The 19,994-nt window shown below is 38.0% G+C and overlaps 3 protein-coding genes across 3 annotated transcripts; 1 reads left to right on the top strand and 2 right to left on the bottom strand.

Moving 5' to 3' along the window:
* Positions 1-978: 978 nt before the first annotated feature.
* On the top strand, positions 979-5,932 carry LOC141442150 (uncharacterized). Its single transcript, XM_074107056.1, has 5 exons — positions 979-1,086; positions 2,113-2,274; positions 3,518-3,673; positions 4,328-4,405; positions 5,002-5,932. The coding sequence occupies exons 1-5, from the start codon at positions 1,018-1,020 to the stop codon at positions 5,098-5,100; spliced, it is 564 nt and encodes a 187-aa protein (XP_073963157.1). The 5' UTR covers positions 979-1,017; the 3' UTR covers positions 5,101-5,932.
* On the bottom strand, positions 5,929-10,843 carry LOC141442149 (uncharacterized). The gene is made up of 12 exons (XM_074107055.1): positions 10,678-10,843; positions 10,159-10,445; positions 9,671-9,905; positions 9,319-9,530; positions 8,736-8,918; positions 8,428-8,601; positions 7,332-7,504; positions 6,766-6,840; positions 6,589-6,678; positions 6,473-6,508; positions 6,361-6,396; positions 5,929-6,282 (listed from the first exon to the last, which is right to left on the bottom strand). Exons 1-12 carry the CDS (start codon positions 10,727-10,729, stop codon positions 5,967-5,969), a joined length of 1,869 nt encoding a protein of 622 aa, XP_073963156.1. The 5' UTR covers positions 10,730-10,843; the 3' UTR covers positions 5,929-5,966.
* Positions 10,844-13,798: 2,955 nt separating this feature from the next.
* Positions 13,799-19,628, bottom strand: LOC141442125 (uncharacterized). The gene is made up of 10 exons (XM_074107033.1): positions 19,520-19,628; positions 19,146-19,258; positions 18,452-18,603; positions 18,034-18,116; positions 17,371-17,588; positions 16,802-16,972; positions 15,733-15,906; positions 15,037-15,209; positions 14,652-14,729; positions 13,799-14,024 (listed from the first exon to the last, which is right to left on the bottom strand). Exons 1-10 carry the CDS (start codon positions 19,566-19,568, stop codon positions 13,841-13,843), a joined length of 1,395 nt encoding a protein of 464 aa, XP_073963134.1. The 5' UTR covers positions 19,569-19,628; the 3' UTR covers positions 13,799-13,840.
* Positions 19,629-19,994: the final 366 nt, after the last annotated feature.

A 19,994-nucleotide genomic window follows, 5' to 3' on the forward strand; every position in this document is an offset into this window, starting at 1 on the left:
ATGTAATAAGAAGTATGGTAAACCTGGTTTCAGACTAGCGTTTTTACTGCGCGTATACGGTCGTTTTTGTGCGCGCTAGATTAAATGGAATGCACGTACGCGCGTATTCCTGCAGGGCTACTACGAAACTCGAAGTTCGTATCGTACCGTCTCTCGCTGTCGTATGAATTAGCATAAGTGTCAGAGAGACCGCACGACACGAACTTCGAGTTTCGTAGTAGCCCTGCTGAGCGTTCAACGCTCAAAGAAAAGTAAACCACGCCAAAAAACGACCTTATACGCGCAAATAAAACGCTAGTCTGAAACCGCTCTAAATGATCCATCCCAGGTTTTGAGTATAAGTGCAAAGATATCGACACGGCCAAAGTTACAAAAATATGTATGTATACACGACCTTAATGTTAGTGCATAAAGTCGTGTATACATATTTTTGTAACTTTGGACGTTATCGACATCTTTGCACTCGACAGTACCGTCCCTCTCACTCTCGTATTAAATAATATAAGCGTCAGGGGGACAGCAGGATATGAAGTTCGAATTTTGCACTTCGTATTAGGGCCTGTAGGTGTGCTGCCCTTAAGAACGCAGTAATCGCGAAATGACGATTTGAGAAGTTGCGAAATGTTTTAGGATCGAACAAAGTTTTCATGAAAGAACTGCTTTTTTGCTTACTGAATTTCGGGCTTTCTAATAGACTTACATAATGCTTTTTTTGTATGTGTAGATATATACCTACAGATGAATAGCCTAATTTTCTTCAAACAAAGTTAAAACGCAGTAATAGCTATAACTAAATTATTATAATGCATTGAAGAGACAACAGTGGATGCACAATTTTGTAGTCGACTGTACCTATTCGTATTAATATTAAATGCTTCTATTATGTGTTCAACATTATCTTACACATCGTACAACGTTTTGCCACGATGTCAGATCATATCTTTTACATCTGATTCCGCACGCGATGTCGAATGTAAGTATTTAAATTGAGTCGTTTGTTCTATCGCTATTTTATTTATGGTTTTAGACATGTTTGTGCTACTGTTGTTGTATTTTGGTGGAGTGTATTGCCAGGCTCCTATCGATGTAAGTACTTGGACATAATTCTTAAAGGTTATCTTAACAGCCGTGGTCGCCTGACCTATGGCCTCAAAGGCAGGGTGGGTTCAAATCCCGGCTCGCATGTGCCAAATTACGTTGGAAGATTTCCTCACGATGTTTCTCTTCACCGTAAAGCTCGTAGTAGGTAAATTTCGAATGTATCTTTCACACATGGATTACTGCGACCTCTGAGATGCGAGCCCGGTTTAAATTTAAAACCATGTTCCTCTGCTTGAGAGACCACTACAACAAACGACTTGGCCACCACGTCTTATAACCGGTGTGCCTTTTTGGCGAAATATGTTTCGTCAAATTTCACTTAGCAACCAACCTTTCGCCGAAATTTCATTTGGCAAACTAATCGTTGGCATAACTTTACTTCGCATTTTTCTTATTTCGCAACATTTTTATATTGCAAAATTTTACTTCATCACACTTTTATGTGGCAAATAATTATGTAGCAAATGGTTAGCTTAGGCAAATAACAAATTGTCAAATAACGTTTGGCCAATTTTATTTGTGCAAGCAAAGTTTTAATTCAATTTGATTTGTGCGAGCTAGCGAAGCGAGCAAACAAGACGGATCGGAGCAGAAGCGACTTGATTAGTTTAGGTTCAGAAGGCTATAAGGCGGGAGCAAAGCGGAGCTTAGGTTTTTTTTATAGCAGCCAGGATAACTGCCACTAGGTAACTAGGTTGGATGCCATTCAATATGTTGCTAAATTAACGTATGCCAATCAATACATTTGACGAAAATGTAAATGACGAAAATAAAAAAACAGGTAATAATTTGCATAATAATAATTTATCAAATCATTAGTTGGGAAATGATATCAGTGCAAGTGTGCAGTGGGAAATAACATTTCGCCTAAATAAAAATATGGGATAAATAGTTTGGGAGCTAATAATTTGCTAAATAATTTTCGCCGAAACATTGTAAACCCTTTTAACCATTTAGGTAGACCACCACGGCTTTGCTCAATAAGTAGGTAATTTCATTATTATTTCCTAGGAATACGTTCTCAACTTCGACTCGCCAGTATATGTATGCTCTGACATGGAGAGCCAATCCTGGGTGGATACTTCAGGACTGGAGGTGGTGAGGTATAACGAAACCACGGCGTATATGACCGGGACCATCAACTTCCTTAAGGGATTGGACTACTCTACAATGGTGAGATACCTACTCAATATTCAATACTTTATTGCTCTTCCACAATGTATACTGATGTTATAAAGGGATATGTGATCATCATGTACCTACCCTGTTGGGCACAGCAATATTTACACAAGAGGAAAAGGAGGGGAGCATTATTTATCGAATTTCAAAAGAGTGGTGTTGGTGTACTTCCAGTATTGAAATATAAATATTTAATCTCTCTTCGCAAAATACAGAGAACATAATAAAAAAAAAAAACATTTAATAAGACAATTTAACAAAACCACTAGGTACTAGGTACGAAATTTGAAAACCAAAGTTCGCACCGTATCGTCCTTTTTGTTCGTGCTTGGTAGCAATACTGCTACTGCTGGACATAGGCCTCCCCCAATGAGCGCCGTTGCGCCCTGTCTTCGGCTAGACGCATCCAGCGTCTACAAGCAGCCTTTTGCAGATCGTCACTTCACCTGGCCAGGGGTGTCCTATTTTGCTAATACGTATCATTAATTTATACTATCAATATGCTTGCTCAACGAAATCTATTAAGGTTCCGGAGCCAAAATGGCAAAAACGGAACCCTTATAGTTTCGCCATGTCTGTCTGTCTGTCTGTCCGTCCGTCCGCGGCTTTGCTCAGGGACTATCAATGCTAGAAAGCTGTAATTTTGCACGGATATATATTATGTTAACTATGCCGACAAAATGGTACAATAAGAAAATAAAAAAAATTTTTTTAGGGTACCTTTTAGGGTTACGTAGTGTGGGTGATTTTTTTTTCATCCAACCCTATAGTGTGGGGTATCTTTTGATAGGTCTTTTAAAACCATTAGGGGTTTGCGGAGACGATTTTTCGATTCATTGATTTTTTGCCAAATATTCAACTTTAAATTGCAAAATCTAAACCGGTGGGCGGAAAAATTTGAAAAAAATCAGGATGGTAGTAGGTAAATACATCAAACTTTCAAGGAAAACTATAACGGCTAAGTTTGCTTGAGAATTATTAGTAGTTTTACTCTTAAATAGCAGCCTAAGGTATAAAATATACCTAAACTTGGAAGATTCTGTATAAAATAAGAAATCCTTAGAAAAATATTACTTATTTTTTTCTTAATAGCTACGGAACCCTATTTTGGGCGTGTCCAACACGCTCTTGGCCGTTTTTTATATATATTTATTAGAAATATAGAAGTGGTAGGTACATCATTTCCTACAGTACAAATTGTATTCCATTATTTTGATGTTGGCCCCTCAATTCATAGGTAGAATTAGAAGTATACAAGGAGCTTTCAGGCCAGTACGAGAAGACTATTTCCCACGAGATATGTAACCTGTGCAATGAGATTGGGAAAAAAGACAGCTTATACTTCAAGTATTTGAAGTACTTTGGGTTTCCGGATGCATGCCCTTTTGCAGCTGTAAGTATCATCTTCGTGAAATTCTTGATCTTGAAATTGGTGCCACTGTTATACGTAGTCACGACCCATAGATCTAACTAGATGGCCTACAGAGTGGGCACACTTAAAACATCACCTGTTTTCGTAAACGATAGCGCCTCTGATGCCTGGATAATAAAACACGTGACACCGTCACAAATGTGTTACGTGTAACACATATCTATGTGTGTTCATACATTTATGTGTAGGTACACACATGCAAGTCTAACATCTGATAGCACGGTGAACGGTTATCTTGCTCTGAAGATAAGCTCTGGTTAAGTTCGAAACGCGTTAGTGTATTGTTGGTGATGATAGTTGGATTTATGTTATTTGTTTGTATTCTTACAATTTGGAGGTGGAGGAACTGCATGAACACACATTTCTTGCATAAACGTAGCTATCATTAGGTCGCGGGTGAGCAATGTACCTTCAGATTTAGTTGATTGATATGGACCTCCGCGAACGGGTATCTGACTACTTTTTAGTCACCCCGCAGTCACCCCGCAGATGAAAAACACCTCTGTGTCTGGACAATGTCAACTGTGCACGTGCTGTGCAACATAGTGTAAAAATAAAGATAGCTTCATTTCTATTGATAATTTGATCTTCACGCAACATTTGTCTATTTTGCAGGGTACTTACTCCGTCCAGGATCTTAAACCCGACGACGCTGACATGCCGGTCAATGCGGCAACCAGTGGCCGCTATCAGGTGAGAAATTCAAGGCAACAGTCATTTTCACATGTAAATTGGGGACATTTGACTCTAGTAAAATATTTACCCCGGCTGAGGCGCTTCGCGCCTTGACGCAACTATGACCTAACCTACGTTGGGAATTGGGATGGGACACTAAGCTTTACATAGAAACAGACGAACGGGGAAACAGACGAACAAGGAATTGGCTCATCAGACGAACAGAGAACCAGACGAAACAGACCTGAAACGACAATGTTTTCAAAAGACGTATGATCCAACGATATCCGGCGATGAGGAAAAAAATTCATCCACACTTTAGATGTAGGGTAGGACCAAAAAACTTTTTTTGGAAATTTTATTTTATCACTTTGTTGATGAAACTACATTGTAGTTTATTAGAGTATATTCATGCGAAGTCACAACTTTTTATTTAGCACTAGCAGTCTCTAAGTTAAGTTGCAGACGGATGTGTGGAAGCTACGAACGAAACCGGAATAGAATAGAATAGAATTATTTTATTTGATAAAATACTTAAGTATAAACATAGTACAGGGTGTTAAGGTACGACTAACGGCACAACGTATTCATACTCTATATTTTGTTGCCACCAGGTTAACATCAACCTCTACAAGAATCCCGACGGCACTTGCAAGAACATGAAGACGTTCATTGGGTGCTTGAAGCTCGACTTCATCATTGAAGAACTTTGATTCGGTTAGGATTACGAAAGCGAGCCAAATGCTTACCATTTTTCATTTGGCTCATTTTATTATTGATTGCATCACAATCACAAGGCGTCCACTGTTTCACCACTATTGCAGTGGTTGGATTGACTTGGATTTCAGTATGGGCATGTTCGAATTAAAATAGAGGGTCACTCAAATGTCAGTAGGTAGTCAAGGTGTGCCAGACATTATATATTTCGACTTATTTATTTCTTCATTGTACCCTATTTTACGCCATCTATTTTTCTACCTTTCATTGAGTTATAATATAATTAATTATAACCTCATTCCTATTGATTACTTACGTAACTTCCTTTCTCATTTATTTTAAATACCTGTGATGCCTGTCTCTACTCTTTGTTTATAGGTACCTAGTTCATATTGTGCGCCTATCCTTTCCTTTTGTCTTTATTGTTTTTCAAATTTTTATGTATGTAATCGACTCTGCTCTGTTTAGTCTCCATATAAGTACGTGTTCCACAGATCTCCTCCCCCCTTTATTTATCTACATGTTTCGAACTAACTCGTCTAAGACTTGAAAACTGCGCGAAAAATATGTCGGACATACCTCGACTGCTGCTTATAGGTACTTGAGTGACTTAATATACATAACATATGCATGAATGCAGTCTGTTTTGCTACATTTATGTATTATCTTTTTTCAAATAACTCTTTTTTGACGAGTCAAGAGTCTTCGAAGAAAGGTATTTTGAATCATGGCGCAGAAATTCTCGCTCCAATAGTTTGATTACGTTAATGACCAAAGCTGGTATAGTGAATGAAACTAGAAGATATTGAAATGAAATCTTAACAAATAGTTGTACATTTTATTTTCACCAAACACTTATTACCTATTCATCCTCATCTGGCTCATTCACATTATCATCCCTACTGGACTCGTAGAATAGTTCTTTTCTATCTTGACTTCTCAGGTTTGGTTCTTCGGAGCCGTCTTTAGACTTCTTTGCCTTCTTTGATGATTTATCCTTCTTTTTAGAACTGCCGTGTTTCTTGTCATCCGATTTTGATTTGCTCTTTTTCTTCTTAGTTTTTTCTTTCTTTTTCTCCTCGCTTGACTCAGACTTATCATCAGATGAATCTGATGAATCGCTGTCCCCTTTCTTAGCATCCTTGTCTTTCTTCTTTTTCTTATCTTCTTTTTCTTTACTGAAATTATCGAGTATTCATTAAACACACCTATCTACATCATTTGTCAAGAAATGATAAATATTTTTAAATGTTTACTTCTCTCTCAGTACTTCTTTGGAACTATCCTTGTCACTGTAATAAATAAGGTTTTTGGTTAATAGCTTTTACTATTTATCTCTTACTTAAAATAAATTATGTAAACGTTTACCTTTCATCTTTGTCGTCAGCTTTGTCTTCGTCATCACTGTTGCATATAATATCATTATTAGTAGGTACCTAATTTGTATCACATCAAAAGTTAGCAAAGTTGTATTATTTTCTTACCTAGCTGCTTTTTCTTTTTCGTCATCATCTCTATCTTCAATTTCATCTTTGTTATCGTCATTGTCAGCTCTATCATCTCTGTCATCGTCTCTGTAAAGAAAACACAATAATTAAGTATTCAAGCTTCTTCTATTAACAAATATAAAGAAGTTTCCGTCGTCAAAATAAAATACTTACTCTTTCACGTTGTCCCAATTAACCGACCATTCTTCATGCGTGATTCCTGAACGAAAAACTCTTCTACAGCTTTCTCTGGAAACATTAGCTCAAATTAAAACAACTGAGCTTCAAAAAAATTAAAAAGTTGGTGTCTCGTATAGAAATTTTATGAAACACCGTCAAAAAATCCATCATTATCATTGATTTCCTCGCAATTTAAACATGCTTGGGTCCTTATTGTAGCGTTTTTGTCCAGAATATTTTTATGGACACATTTTTGCAGAAATGACTGAAGATTCTAATATAGTTTCCTGTCATCTGGTAGAAGTACAGAACTTCCAATAAATAAGTAAAAACGTCTTAAAACATGCGTTAAAGAATATGCCATGCTATGAAACGCTCGAATTACCCGCTTATTAACTTCCCACATGACGTTTTTTATATAAGATTCACGCAAATAGTTGTAGAAAGTCACATTTCTGTTCAGCGGTGCTTAATAATGAGTATTCCGTTAACATTGGCTTTGGCTTCAGGAAATTTCAATTAAAAAAGTAAAAGCTAGATTAATAACAAAATATTCATACTCTGTATCTTTGAAAATGGAGCAGGAGATGAACTGGCGGTTCTTGAAGACGGAAGTGTAGAGGAAAGGTCCGTGGCAGTTGTGGCTCTTGGGGTCGATCTTGCACGCCGATATCACTCCTATGACACGATCCTTGCCTTGGTATTTCACTATGAGAGGACCGCCGTGGTCGTTCTGGTGGTGATGTTGTAAAAGAATATTGTTATAAGTGACGCATAAGATCTGTCGTAAGAGGACTTTTAAATATCAACATAAAAATTTTGAAAGTAAAATTTAGGGACTTTTAAATTTATATATTACTAGCTTTTGCTCGCAGCTTCGCCCGCGTGTAATTCGGTTATCGCGCGCTGTTCTCTCGGGAACTCTGCATTTTCCGGAATAAAAAGTAGCCTATGTCACTATCTGGCTATCTCTATGTCAAAAATCACGGCGATCCAACGCTCCGATTCGACGTGAAAGACGGATAAACATACAAACACACACACTTTCGCATTTTTAATATTAAGTATGGAATATGGATTTGAATGTAGGAAGAGTAGTTAAGAGCATTTATATCTTCTGAGCTGGCGACGTTGCATTTTGTTAGTTTTTCTCGATTATTCCATAAAAATTGAATGAAAACTAAAAATGTGGTCTGATAGAACTGTTCTAAATATATTTTATAAGTTAATGTATGTACTCCAATAATTATTCGTGATAGACTTATATATTCTTTAAAAACGAACAAATGCCTATTACGAGTTTTTAAAGAAAATATATTAAGAAGAGATATCAGACCACATTTTTAATTTTCATTAAATTTTTATGGAATAATCGAGAAAAACTAATAAAAATGCAACGTTGCCAGCTCAGCAGGTATAAACGCTCTTAAATGATCTTGTTGCTTTTGGAAAATACTTAATTCAAGTAAGTACCTATAGTAATGAAAGTACCTTTCATATTATCATATGTAATCTTCGAGGGAAATCTTATAACAAGCTATAGTAGAAGTTTCTTGATATTGTAATGAGTTACTACTTTCTGGTGAATCATCAGGCATGGTAGTTGAGTTGAAATTTCCAAGCGTTTACTGATTTTGAAAATGATTATTTCCATACCTCACAAAAACCACCTGTTGAAGCCGACCGCCTCGCCGTATAGTCGTCCGGGTCACGCAAATGCCTTCCTAGATCGATCTCATATGATTTACGACTTTCCCTGGAATCTTCCAGTTCTTCCAGTTCCATTTGGTATCTTCTGCGTTCGACGTCTGTACAATTTGCGTATTTTTTCTAGAAAATTAAACTCAGTTTACACTTGCAATAAAAATCTTGCAAGTTGCATTACATAGCAAGGACGTAAAGCGAACGAGTATGAAGTGTTAAATCGAACGCATCATTATTGATTAGATGAGGAAACATCTTACGTCGCATATCTCGCTTAGCCTCTTCATCACATCCTTAGTGCAGATCATGTATTGGGTGATAATGCTCCTGAATCGCTGCGACCACTTCTTGGCGCATTGTTCGTTGTCCATAATACAGACTTTGGCCTCCTGGAGGCATTTAGCGTTCTCTGGCGTGTATGGCTTTTGACGGCGATAGACGCCCTGTGAAAGAGTTTTAGGAACATGTAGCATTTTTGGGACGAGACAATTTTTGGGATAGAACCAACTAAAAAGTAATCGTGTTCAATTCACTAGTAATGATCTACAAGCTAAAGTAAAGCTTTAGTTTTTAAGCCCCTCCCATAATTTGATACAACAAGGAATTCAATAGGATTCAACGAATGCAATAAATGCGCTAGAAGATCGGCTAGCCCCTAATATCATTACTAAATACATACGAGTGTCTATAAATCCTTCTGTTGGATTCCATAAAATATAAAACTAATGATTTTGCACCGGATAAAGAGAATTCTGTGGAAATTATGATCTCTGCTTTTCTTGAATAGTTGGACGCAAAAGTTTCACGAACAAATCTAGAAAAAACGATCAAAAATTCTTATACCTCTCTAAAGTTGCTACCGCTTCCCCAACCAGCGATAACGCCTTTTGTTCCCGGTTTCTCGAGATCCCTGCTGACGTTGTTGTAGCAAACAAGATCGGTGGCGAACTCACAGCCCTTCTCGCATACTCCAAGCTTGAAGGGTTTGTTGACTTTTACTATGGCAATGTCATTTGATGACCATTTGATGCTGTCGTGGAAGTCGAATTTGTAATCTGTATGGAATTAAAGAAACTTAAGATGAATTTAAAAAATGGAGCTTATTTATCTATCAAATGAACTGGATAAATGACACTGAAGACAAGTTTAAAGAAACATTGAATAAATTCATTTCTATAAAAAATAATATTCTTACTTTTAGGAATACACTTCCACACAACCTTCCTCCTGTGCTTGCAAACACACTCGTTGTCCTTATAGTCAAAGCTATCGACAAACTTGGTGGTGCCAGAGACGACATAGAAATGATCTGCGTCTTCAACGCAAGCGGCAGATGTTAGGACGTAGTAGCGATCAACTATAACTCCACCGCACAACCACCCTCGGTATTTGTGGGCTTTGGCAGACTCTTTTGTTAGTTGGAGGTATACCTGAAGAACAAAAATTCCGATTTTTGAACGATCCACTTCCCAGCTGTTTTATTTTTGTTTGCTTATTTGGCGATGACGAAAGAGTCGATGAATTCTAGATTATGCATACATTATTAATACTATCTTATCTAAAAAGTGTTTTTTTAATTTTATCTTGAAACCTACGGTCCAGGTTTGTGGTTGCTATCCCAGCTGCAAGTACACAAAAATAGGTCACCAACAATATTTCGATAACATTTAATCGTGTACTTACCATGTATGGCCGTGCTCCTCTTTTGCTAGTCTTGCTATATAGAATTCGTCTTGTGTCTACCTTGGTTTTATTTTCATATTCCCAACCTATATCGTTGTCATCTTTATCAATGTGGTCGTCTTTATCATTAACGTCTTTCTTCCCCCTGTGACTTTGGTGTCTATCGTGAAACTGTCTTGAGTCTGGCGAGTGATTGTCATGTCTGCCGTGTTTCTTATGCTTTTCACGATCTTCTTCGTTATCTATGTCATCTTCCTTGTCGTGTTTTGGGTGAGATAACGCTAAATCTAGAAGATTTTTTATTTTTTTATGAAGACATATTTATTCTATTCTAGTTTATAATCAACATTTATAGTACATTATACACGTCCTGCCGCTAGTATCTTCTTTCATAGTTAATGTAATATTGATGAGAATGCCATAATTTTTTTATTGGATTTATTTTTATTACATACGTATGTAATGTATATGAGAGTAGGTATGCATTAATTAAAGTAAAATAATAAAAAAAACACTTACTTATAAGTAAAACTAAAGATACCAGGAGCAATAGATGTTTCGTCTTCACCATTGTCGTTCAAGCGATCCCAAAAGGATCGAATTCGATTATTCGCTCAAGACGAATAAAAAATAAATTAAATTTACACTCAACATTAAATTGCGTTTCACTTCATTGAGTTTAATTATTCAATTTCCTGGATCTTCAATCAACTCTTGGAGTTCAATTAATCCCGCTGAAGGTAACGATAATTAATAATGTTTGGAGATAAAAATGCTGTTCTTTTATTTTCCACTTATGTTTACCACTTCAACATTCAGAATACAATTTGCAGCAGCAATGGTCAGCAGCAGAAGTGGATGAGCAGTTACAGTGCTCAAAATGATCTACACATGACTCTACTGCTACGGTAATAAATAAGAGAGTGTGTAGATCATTTTGAGAACCACAACTGTTAATCTTCTTCTGCTGCTGACTGCACTACATAAAGAATATCTCCTAGCTCCACCCTGTCGTTGATGATAAGTTTGTTTTGAGCACGCGCATACATTGGGCATTAATGTCATCGCGTTCATGCAGTACTCATCATCATCATCATCATCTCAGCCTGCGGTATGCGTCTGCGGCCCACTGCTGGGCACAGACTTCTTTTCAAAATGAGTTTGGACTGGAGTTCTCACACAGGCCCAGTGCGGATTGAAAACACACTAAATTTCTACGCAGGTGCTTACGGTGGTTTCCTTACCATGTTTTCCTTCACCATAAAGCTCGTGGAGAATTTCAAATTAATTTCGCACATGAATTTCGAAAAACTTGAGGCCCGTATTTGAATCCACGATCCTCTGCTTGAAAGACCATAGTGCAACCACTAGGTCACCACGGCTTGAATGCAGTAGTAATAATAGCGCCTAAATAGTATGGCCCAATGATGACTACAGTATGTTTAGCCCTCTCATTCTGAGAGGAGGCCTATATAGGCCGAGATAACGATGAGGATGAATATATTTAATTAAACAGATAGGTTTGTAGCGACTCCTAGCGCCATCTAGTGAGCAAATATAGAAACTACGACCGAATCTTACACGGCGCTATCGAAGTTTCTCAACTCAGACGCATCTTCCGACTCTTTTCGCACTTCGGTCTCCTGGCATAACACCTGCCTGGAGAGATCTCTCTACTGGAGCCTCCCCCACAGGTTCTTATCATAGATTAATTCAGGACTTCTCAACTTAGGGGGCACGCCTCCTTAGCCCCTCCTCGCCCCCTTGGGGCCGTAGAGAAATGTGAGGGGGGCGTACATAGGTAGATACGTTTGCATTTCCGAATAAAATCTAGGTAAGTAGGTACATGAAAATATGATTTTTGGTTCGAGGGGGGGCTCGGCGAAATAAAGGTAATATGAATAAGACTTTTTCGTCCTTGCGTGTTTGTATACTCGTATGTCTTCGTAAAACCTTCGTGTCGATCATTCGGATACGGAGTCTTATAAACTTTACATTATACAGTGTGAATTTTTGCTACAACCACAAAAACTTATCAGAGGTTGGTTTTAACAGTGTGATATATTGCGAACCGACTACAAACAACCATGAAAATAATTTTCTACCAGTCTGAAGTCGGTCGGTGCCTCAGCACGCACGAGCCAGCAGAAGTGGATCTATAGTCATCTACCTCACCTATACGCACTTTATATTGGGCTTCAATCACTCCTGCTGGCTCGTGCTGAGGCACCGACCGCCTTCAGACAAAATTTTTTCATGGTTTTTTGTAGTCGGTTTAATATCAACTGATCGTCACCTTTTGCGAAAGATTGCTTTTTCCAATGCAGAGACGTTCATTATTGAGGAGTCCTGATGCTTCACCACTCGTTTTACCATGTTCATTACCAGAAGCATAAATGGCTTAGCAACTGTGTCAAAGTAACTAAAATCCAACCTGTGAAATACTTGTTATTGAGTAGTACCTAACTCCAATGGTCAACTGTGGTTTTCATCATCAGTTCTACTTCACCAAATGATGATTTTCAAGAGCAAACGCACGAGTTACTACTAAATATATCCAACAACATGTTCCTCGATTTACTTCAGATCCAATAATCAGATTCTGATTTGGTGCTTATGGGACCTAATTGAAGACGAGATTTTTTTTTATCGTTTCGTAAATGACTCAGTTCTGAGGTAACAAACAAAAAAAATACAACCGAATTGATAACCTCCTCCTTTTTTGAAGTCGCTTAAAAATAACTCTTAGCTTTTTTGTAAAACATATCCCACCAAAAACATTCTGTAAAAAACTACCCAAGTTGACTTGTACCCACTAACGTATAAAGAATGTTTATATTTTCCGCGTATTGAGTCTCAACATTTACTGGATAAAACTTAAGACTCAACATTCTTTATACGTGAGTGGGTACAAGTCAACGGCCAAGTCACACAACATTAACTATAATAATAAAGAAATCGCAGTAAGGAACCTTAGACTTGGCACGACTTTGTCTAGATTTCATTACTTTTTAGAGATAAACAAGCAGATCCATGTTTTTGGTGGGATTTCACTTCTTTTTGTTGAAACGTGGGCTTATTACTTATTATCAAATGAAGCGGCCCACCAAGTTGAATATTTTTTGTAAAGGCGGTATGTCGATCTCTAATAGTTTGGTTGAACTCTTGTGTTTTCTAGTCAGGGTCACCATGTACTCCATATCTTCGATTATCCTAGTTTTTATAATTTTCCCTTTATGTGGCCATTAAACCCTAACTCTGTACCAAATCTCAGCTCTGAGTTTATGGGAAGTACTAGTTCTATTTTGATGATCATGAGTGAGTGAGTGAGTGTCATAAATGCGAAACTTTGCTTTCGCTTAATCTCGGAACTAAATGACCTACAGACTTGAAATTTTGGATTTTAAGTATGTGATTATAGCTTCCTGGATGACGAAAATTTCTGCGTTCTGGTCTTTTCCAGAGGTTCTCAAATAGGGGCCTGAAAATGCGGCGAAATGGTTCCAGTAAAGGATGGTACGGCAGTGTTTGCTTCGCGCTCGACTTGGCGATGAAAATATTTTTATTAGGGCCTTTACTAACCTTAAAGTTTTTGGTTGTTTCAAAAATACAAGCTGTATAGTATTACAAAAAAAAGGCATTCCAAAAACCTGTAACTTTATTTATAACTACATCATACACATTAAACAGCGGACGCATTCGATGGTTTTGGAAGTGCCGTGTCGTTCGTAGCCCTCACTATGAACCCTCTGCCCGCAAAGACCTGGTCTGTCTGGTCTTCTTTAACCGGCTCGGCAGCAACTGGCTCCCTAGGTTCGTATACTTCTTCATTATCGGGAGGATGTTCCATCTCATTTTTTGCTGGTCTATTGGAAAATTAAACATGTTTAAGCACATACGCTTTTTTATAGATGCATTGATATGGCATAGCAGGTCTTAAAATACAAAGTATTTTAAAGTAGGTGATCAGCGTGGATAGGCCCTTGACAAGGTGGACTGTTGACGTGGTGAAAGTCACAGCAGTGCGCTGAATGCGGGTTCATGATTGTCTAACTCTGACGCCGAAGCTAACGCCATATAATTTTGTCAGGCAATATATTTTAGGGTTGTCTGGCAGGTGGTTGCACACCTTTAAAGTGTTTGGCAATAAAACGAGTCATTACTCACATCATTCCGAACAGAATGTATACAAATTGAGTTTTATAGTATGAAATTTGAGGTGAAATTTTATGACGTTTGATACGTGATTTTTTCCAAAGCGCTCAATATCCAAATTTCATAGTTGGGGATCGTTCTTACCTGCGTTAGAACTATATCGCCTTTTATACTATAGGTAACGAAGATCTGGTTGGTGCGGGCTTTGGCTCTAGTAGAAGATGCAGAAGATTTAGATAGGTACGATAGAAGCAACGGGGAAGAGACGTATACTTGGGAAACGAAGGGATGGCCGTTGTCAGTGCCACTAACAGCATAACAATGCATAAAGTTGTTACCCGTCTGGATGATTTTTCCATGAGATCACTTTTTCTGTGTGGGTCTCGCCTGATCTGAACTGTCTTCGGCACTTTGGTCTGTAATTCAAATATTGATTTTAACTTGGGTCGAGAAAAGATAGACATTTTTAACTCCTGAGTAGTTGCGGACTAAGAGTGGGGCGGAAGGGGCGGCCCGCCCCAAGGCCTCCTGTCCCGGAGGGCCTCCAAATGTCCGCAAGTTCTCTTAATAAAGTCCTGATTCCGCAATAATGCTAAAAATATCCTTAGTACATCATCCTATGTATGTAGTAAGTCCCTCCTAAAAAAACCTTCTCCAGCGTGCAAACTTGAAACTATTCAAAAAACTTTGAACTTTGGGAACTAATGGCCTGACTTTACTTACTCGACGTCCTTATAAAGCGCACAGGAAATGAACTGACGGTTCTTGTAGATGCTGGTGTAAAGGAAGGGTCCATAGCACTTGTTGGTCCGCTCTTTGACCAGGCAGGCGGAGATGACGCCGATCACCATGGCATTAATACCATCACCGTAAACCAAGGGACCTCCATGATCATTCTGAAATTTTAAAATACAATTATCATCTCTGCAGTTTCTCTAAAGGATAAAATCCACAACGAGGTTATCCAAAACGAATGTCATCGTCATAGCTCAGAGAATAAGAAACTGAAGTGGCAGTGGGCTGGCCATATCTGCGGAAAGACCGTTAACCGGTGGAGTAAATGAGTTCTTGAGTAGAGATCGCGCCTCGGCAAACGTAGTGTAGCACGCCCTACGCCCAGGTCGAGTGACGATCTGCGAAAAGCTGCTGATAGAAGCTGGCTGCGTCGAGCAGAGGACAGGTCACGATGGTGCTCATTGGGGGAGGCCTATGTCCAGCAGTGGACTGCTATAGGCTGATGATGACGATGATGATATCATTTATTATCGCAATCTATAGATGGCGCACTCACTGCCGGGCACTGATCTTTTTAATACCTAAAATCCGCCATCAGCTTGTCTTAAATACAGTAGAATGCCCGTCTAAAAGTCAATCGTTTTCTGTTTGTCATTCACTGTATTTTGCTGTTCTTTTTAATACCTCGCAAAATCCGCCATCAGCTTGTAAGTTGTGTTTTCTCGAAGAGTTGTAGTGGCTTTCATTGTGGTAGGCGGAATGCATCACCAGGTTAGTAGGTACTCGATCCACATGGCTGGCCCTCCGCACTTCGTCCTCGTCTGAATAGTTGATGTCTTGACAGTCTACGTACTTCTCCTGGTGGATAAAACAGGGGTATTATAAAAAGATAGTCTTGTAAAAGACCAAAAATTAGACCAAGAATTAGACGACCAGATGGCCAAGTGGTTAGAGAACCTGACTACGAAGCTTGAGGTCCCGGATTCGATCCGCGGCTGGGGCAGATATTTATATTATTATTTAAAATACTCATCTCATTTCTCATTTTCGTTGGCTTTTTGACACTAATTAATTGACCTATCCCAAAGTAAGCAGTGCTTGTGTTATGGGCTCAGATCATACAAACAAGGGAAATATACTCAGTTCGGTACAGCTTCACTACTTCTCTCAATTTTTGTCGAAATGCCGCGTTGTTCCGTAAGTAATTGTTTGCAAAAATACCAGCAGTAAAGTGAATTATGTGAAAGATGGAATTTCATGTCACACGTAAGAACTTCAATATAATATTTTTTTCTATAATAAACAGAACAATTATTTTGAACAGAGTTTGAACATGAAACTACCGTGAGGCTCACTCATATTAAATATATTGACCCGGATAACTCCCGTCTTAAATCCACCTTCCTAAATCCACAATCATGACTTTGTATGCCGTGTTGACAGTTATTGCTTTTGTGTTAGTGAAAGAAGTGGGAGAAATTTGGAGACATCTGGACTCGTACAATTAGCGTAGCAGGGCATATCTCCCTTGTTTGTATGATCTGAGGTTATGGGTACTAGGCAACGGATGAAAAATATTTGAATTATTTAAATGTATTATTTGAAATTAAATAATAGATTTCGCATACAAAAACTGTCAATTGATTGCGATCTCGAGCGTCAGAAACGTTAGGCAATACAGCCTCTGGTTATAGTGGTTATTACACACGTACGATTCGAAATAGTTTACGACGATTGTGCTAAGATGACTTACGTTGCATATCTCGGACATAGTTTGGCCGATGTCTTTAGTACAGATCATGTAATTGTCGATGATATTGTGGTAGCGTGAGCCCCAACGCCTCTTGCATCTATTTTTGACGATGATTTCGACTCTGGACTCCAGAAGTTCATTCTGATTATCCAACGCTCTACGACTTACCCACTGAAAAAGTAATGTCATTGGCTTTCAATTTGATTACTGCAAGTTTCTAGGTGTACAACTTAGCCGAGAACCAGGAAAGGTATAGTTTCGTAATCGTTTGCAAAATAAAATATTTTTGGAAGCTACTTTGAAGCTCTAAATATTACAATTTTATTCACATACTTTACTTACCTACTTACCTTACTCCCAATATTCGAAGAAAAATTAGCAAAAAATAAACTAGGCTTTTAATTTATTCAATTGTGCGTCTTTAGTCAAAATTGTTTGCTTTTTCAATTCACGTTCATAATTGCTATGATAATAAGGCAAAGATACCTAAAGACACGCGTTACGACTTGGTAAAAGATCAGACAGTGTGAATTCTCCAGAAGTATGTTAGTTAATATGAAATAACGCACGTCACTGTATTTAGTGGTGGTACCCCACCCGGCAACGGTGGCAATGGTGCCAGGATTTTCCAGGGTCAGACTCTGGTTGTTGTAGCAAATAGGCTTAGGCACGAAGTCACAGCCTCGCACTCGTCTTGTGAAGTCGAAACCGTCTTCAATCTTGACAACGGCTATATCGTTATTCATCCACCTGATGTTGTCGTTTTCGTGTCCATCAAAGACATAGTCTAAGAAAAGAACATCATTCAGACTGTCAGTTACGAGTAAAATGCGATTCTTTGTCTCCGTTTTACAAGTAAAGTAAAAACGGGATAAGATTTTTTTTGTACAAAAGCCGACTAAAAAGCACGGTGTCCACTTAGTGGCAAGTCATCACCGCTGTCGTAGCTTTTTAGGAAAATCCCAGTCTTTTCCAAATTTTGTACACAAGAAAGATGATAGGTAGTTAGTTAAAATCATATAATTGGTAGGTACAACAAACAAATATCAGAGGAGCACCATTCATAAATGTGATATTGTTCGAAAGTACTTTTACGTCATAAGTATGGTAACTTGGTAGCCAGAATAAGGCCAAACCTTTATTTTCTCAACAAACTATACTGTATCAAAGCCTTTCAAATTGGTAGTATAGAGCACGTGTCCAAAACAAGACGTCTACTAAACTTCACTTACTTTTCGGCACGCATTTCCAAATAGCTTTTTTGGCACCATTTTTAATGCATTGGTTGTTATATCTGTCGTCCTCATTCGCATATCTGTAGGAATAAAAACATTAGACCTGCGTAGCATAGAGGCATATGCTGGAAATGTTAACGAAATTAGTAAGAAAGTATGATCTAATAAGTCATCTACATACAGTGCGCGTATTTGCATGTTGTCGCACATACAGACCGAAGCACATAACTGAGAAACAGAGTAAGTGAAGTACGTTGAAAGCCTATGTTTTTAGTTGTTATTGTAGGTATACGCTTAAAATAATAATAAACACAATTAAAGGAAAAAAACCAAAAATTCCTGACCCGCAAATCTCCTGTCACCTTTTAAGTTGTTTACTGGAATTATCACGTCCCTAAATGTAATCTCAACTCACTTGTAAGTTCCAGATACGATATAGAAATGTTCAGCATCCTCAATGCAAGCGGCTGACGTGAGTATGTACTCTTCATGAATGATGACACCTCCACACAACCAATTACGGTATGCCGACTTCTTCTCATTGGACTTTGGCAACTTCAGATGGACCTGATAATAATAATGCAATTGTTTTTTAGTTGTGGCAAATTTGATATTCTTAGCTTTGAACAGGGGGATCATCGAAAACCAGCAGTACTGTATAATCTGTTATTTCATTAGCATATTCATCGTTTTTATAACGGCGTTAAACATGCTTTAAATATGCTTTGTAAACACACAGCAAATATTATCAAAATTTCCTGTGAATCTAAGTTTCTACACTATTAACAGAGCGATCGTGATCGTCAGTTGAGAATTAGAAGAGAACCATCTTGGGAGAATATTGTGGTAGGTTCCATACCGCAGAGCTGAGTCTGGAGTTCATAGCTGGTAACAGAGTGCTGCTGCCTACTCTCACTTTAGGCCCCTTAGTCACCTTTTACGACACCAACGGGAAGAGCTGGGTCCGTTCTATTCTAAAAATCGAGCACGTCACGAAAATCTCTTGTTACTTTACTTAAATGTATAACTGAAATATTCGTTGGTTTATGTTTAGCACACTGTAAATTGCTTTTGTTGCTAATACTGATTTCTGAGTGAAGGTTACGTACCATGTATGGCCTCCCTTCAGTGACTTGCTCGCCATTTATGATTCTTCGGCTTTCGTTTAGAATTTTGGCGACATCCTGTGGCAATTGAGTTGCTACTTCTATACTTTGAACATCTGTAAGTAGACATGTTATAATTATAGTTACAAGACATGGAGATGATGAAAGTTAATCGTTTATTGGTAAAAGCATTATTTATTATATGTAGGCCAGTTGTATATCCAGTGGAATAATGAAAGGAGCATGAGATATGGACAGGAAAGTATGCGTTGATGGTGTGTTAGTATTGAAGAATACTGTTTTGTTTAAATCAGATTAGACATTTTCGAAATTAGGGTTACCCAAGGGATGGATGTTGAGTAGTTAACAATTTTTACCTAATAAGTACAAAAATGCACTAAACAGACGTAATACAGACTTCATCATAATACATAAATGCCACGCAAAAGAACTATATCTTGTTTCAAGTCAAGTTGAATTTTTAATTGACAATTTCACGCAAAGTGCTTCTGAAATTAATGAAGTTGTAGGAAACAAACCTAAAATAAACTTTAAATTACTGTTTTACTCGGGATGTTTGAATGGCTGCATCCGGTCATAAAATGTTTGATAACCTTCACTGTTTTATTTATCTGAAAACAAGTAACGTTGAGTATTTTCTTCAGATTAAACTAAGTTTTTCTTCTCGATTCGATACTCGTTATTTTACAACTTTCCCTTTAGAAATAATTAGAACACATTAAAAAAATCAGAAAAGTATAAGCTCGGGCTGGGAATCGAACCCGTTTTCTCATCATAGTTAAGACATAGTTTAGATTGTGATAGTTAGATACTAGTGTGACAGATACCCGT

Source organism: Choristoneura fumiferana, chromosome 25 (assembly GCF_025370935.1).
Source record: "Choristoneura fumiferana chromosome 25, NRCan_CFum_1, whole genome shotgun sequence".
Taxonomy (NCBI): domain Eukaryota; kingdom Metazoa; phylum Arthropoda; class Insecta; order Lepidoptera; family Tortricidae; genus Choristoneura; species Choristoneura fumiferana.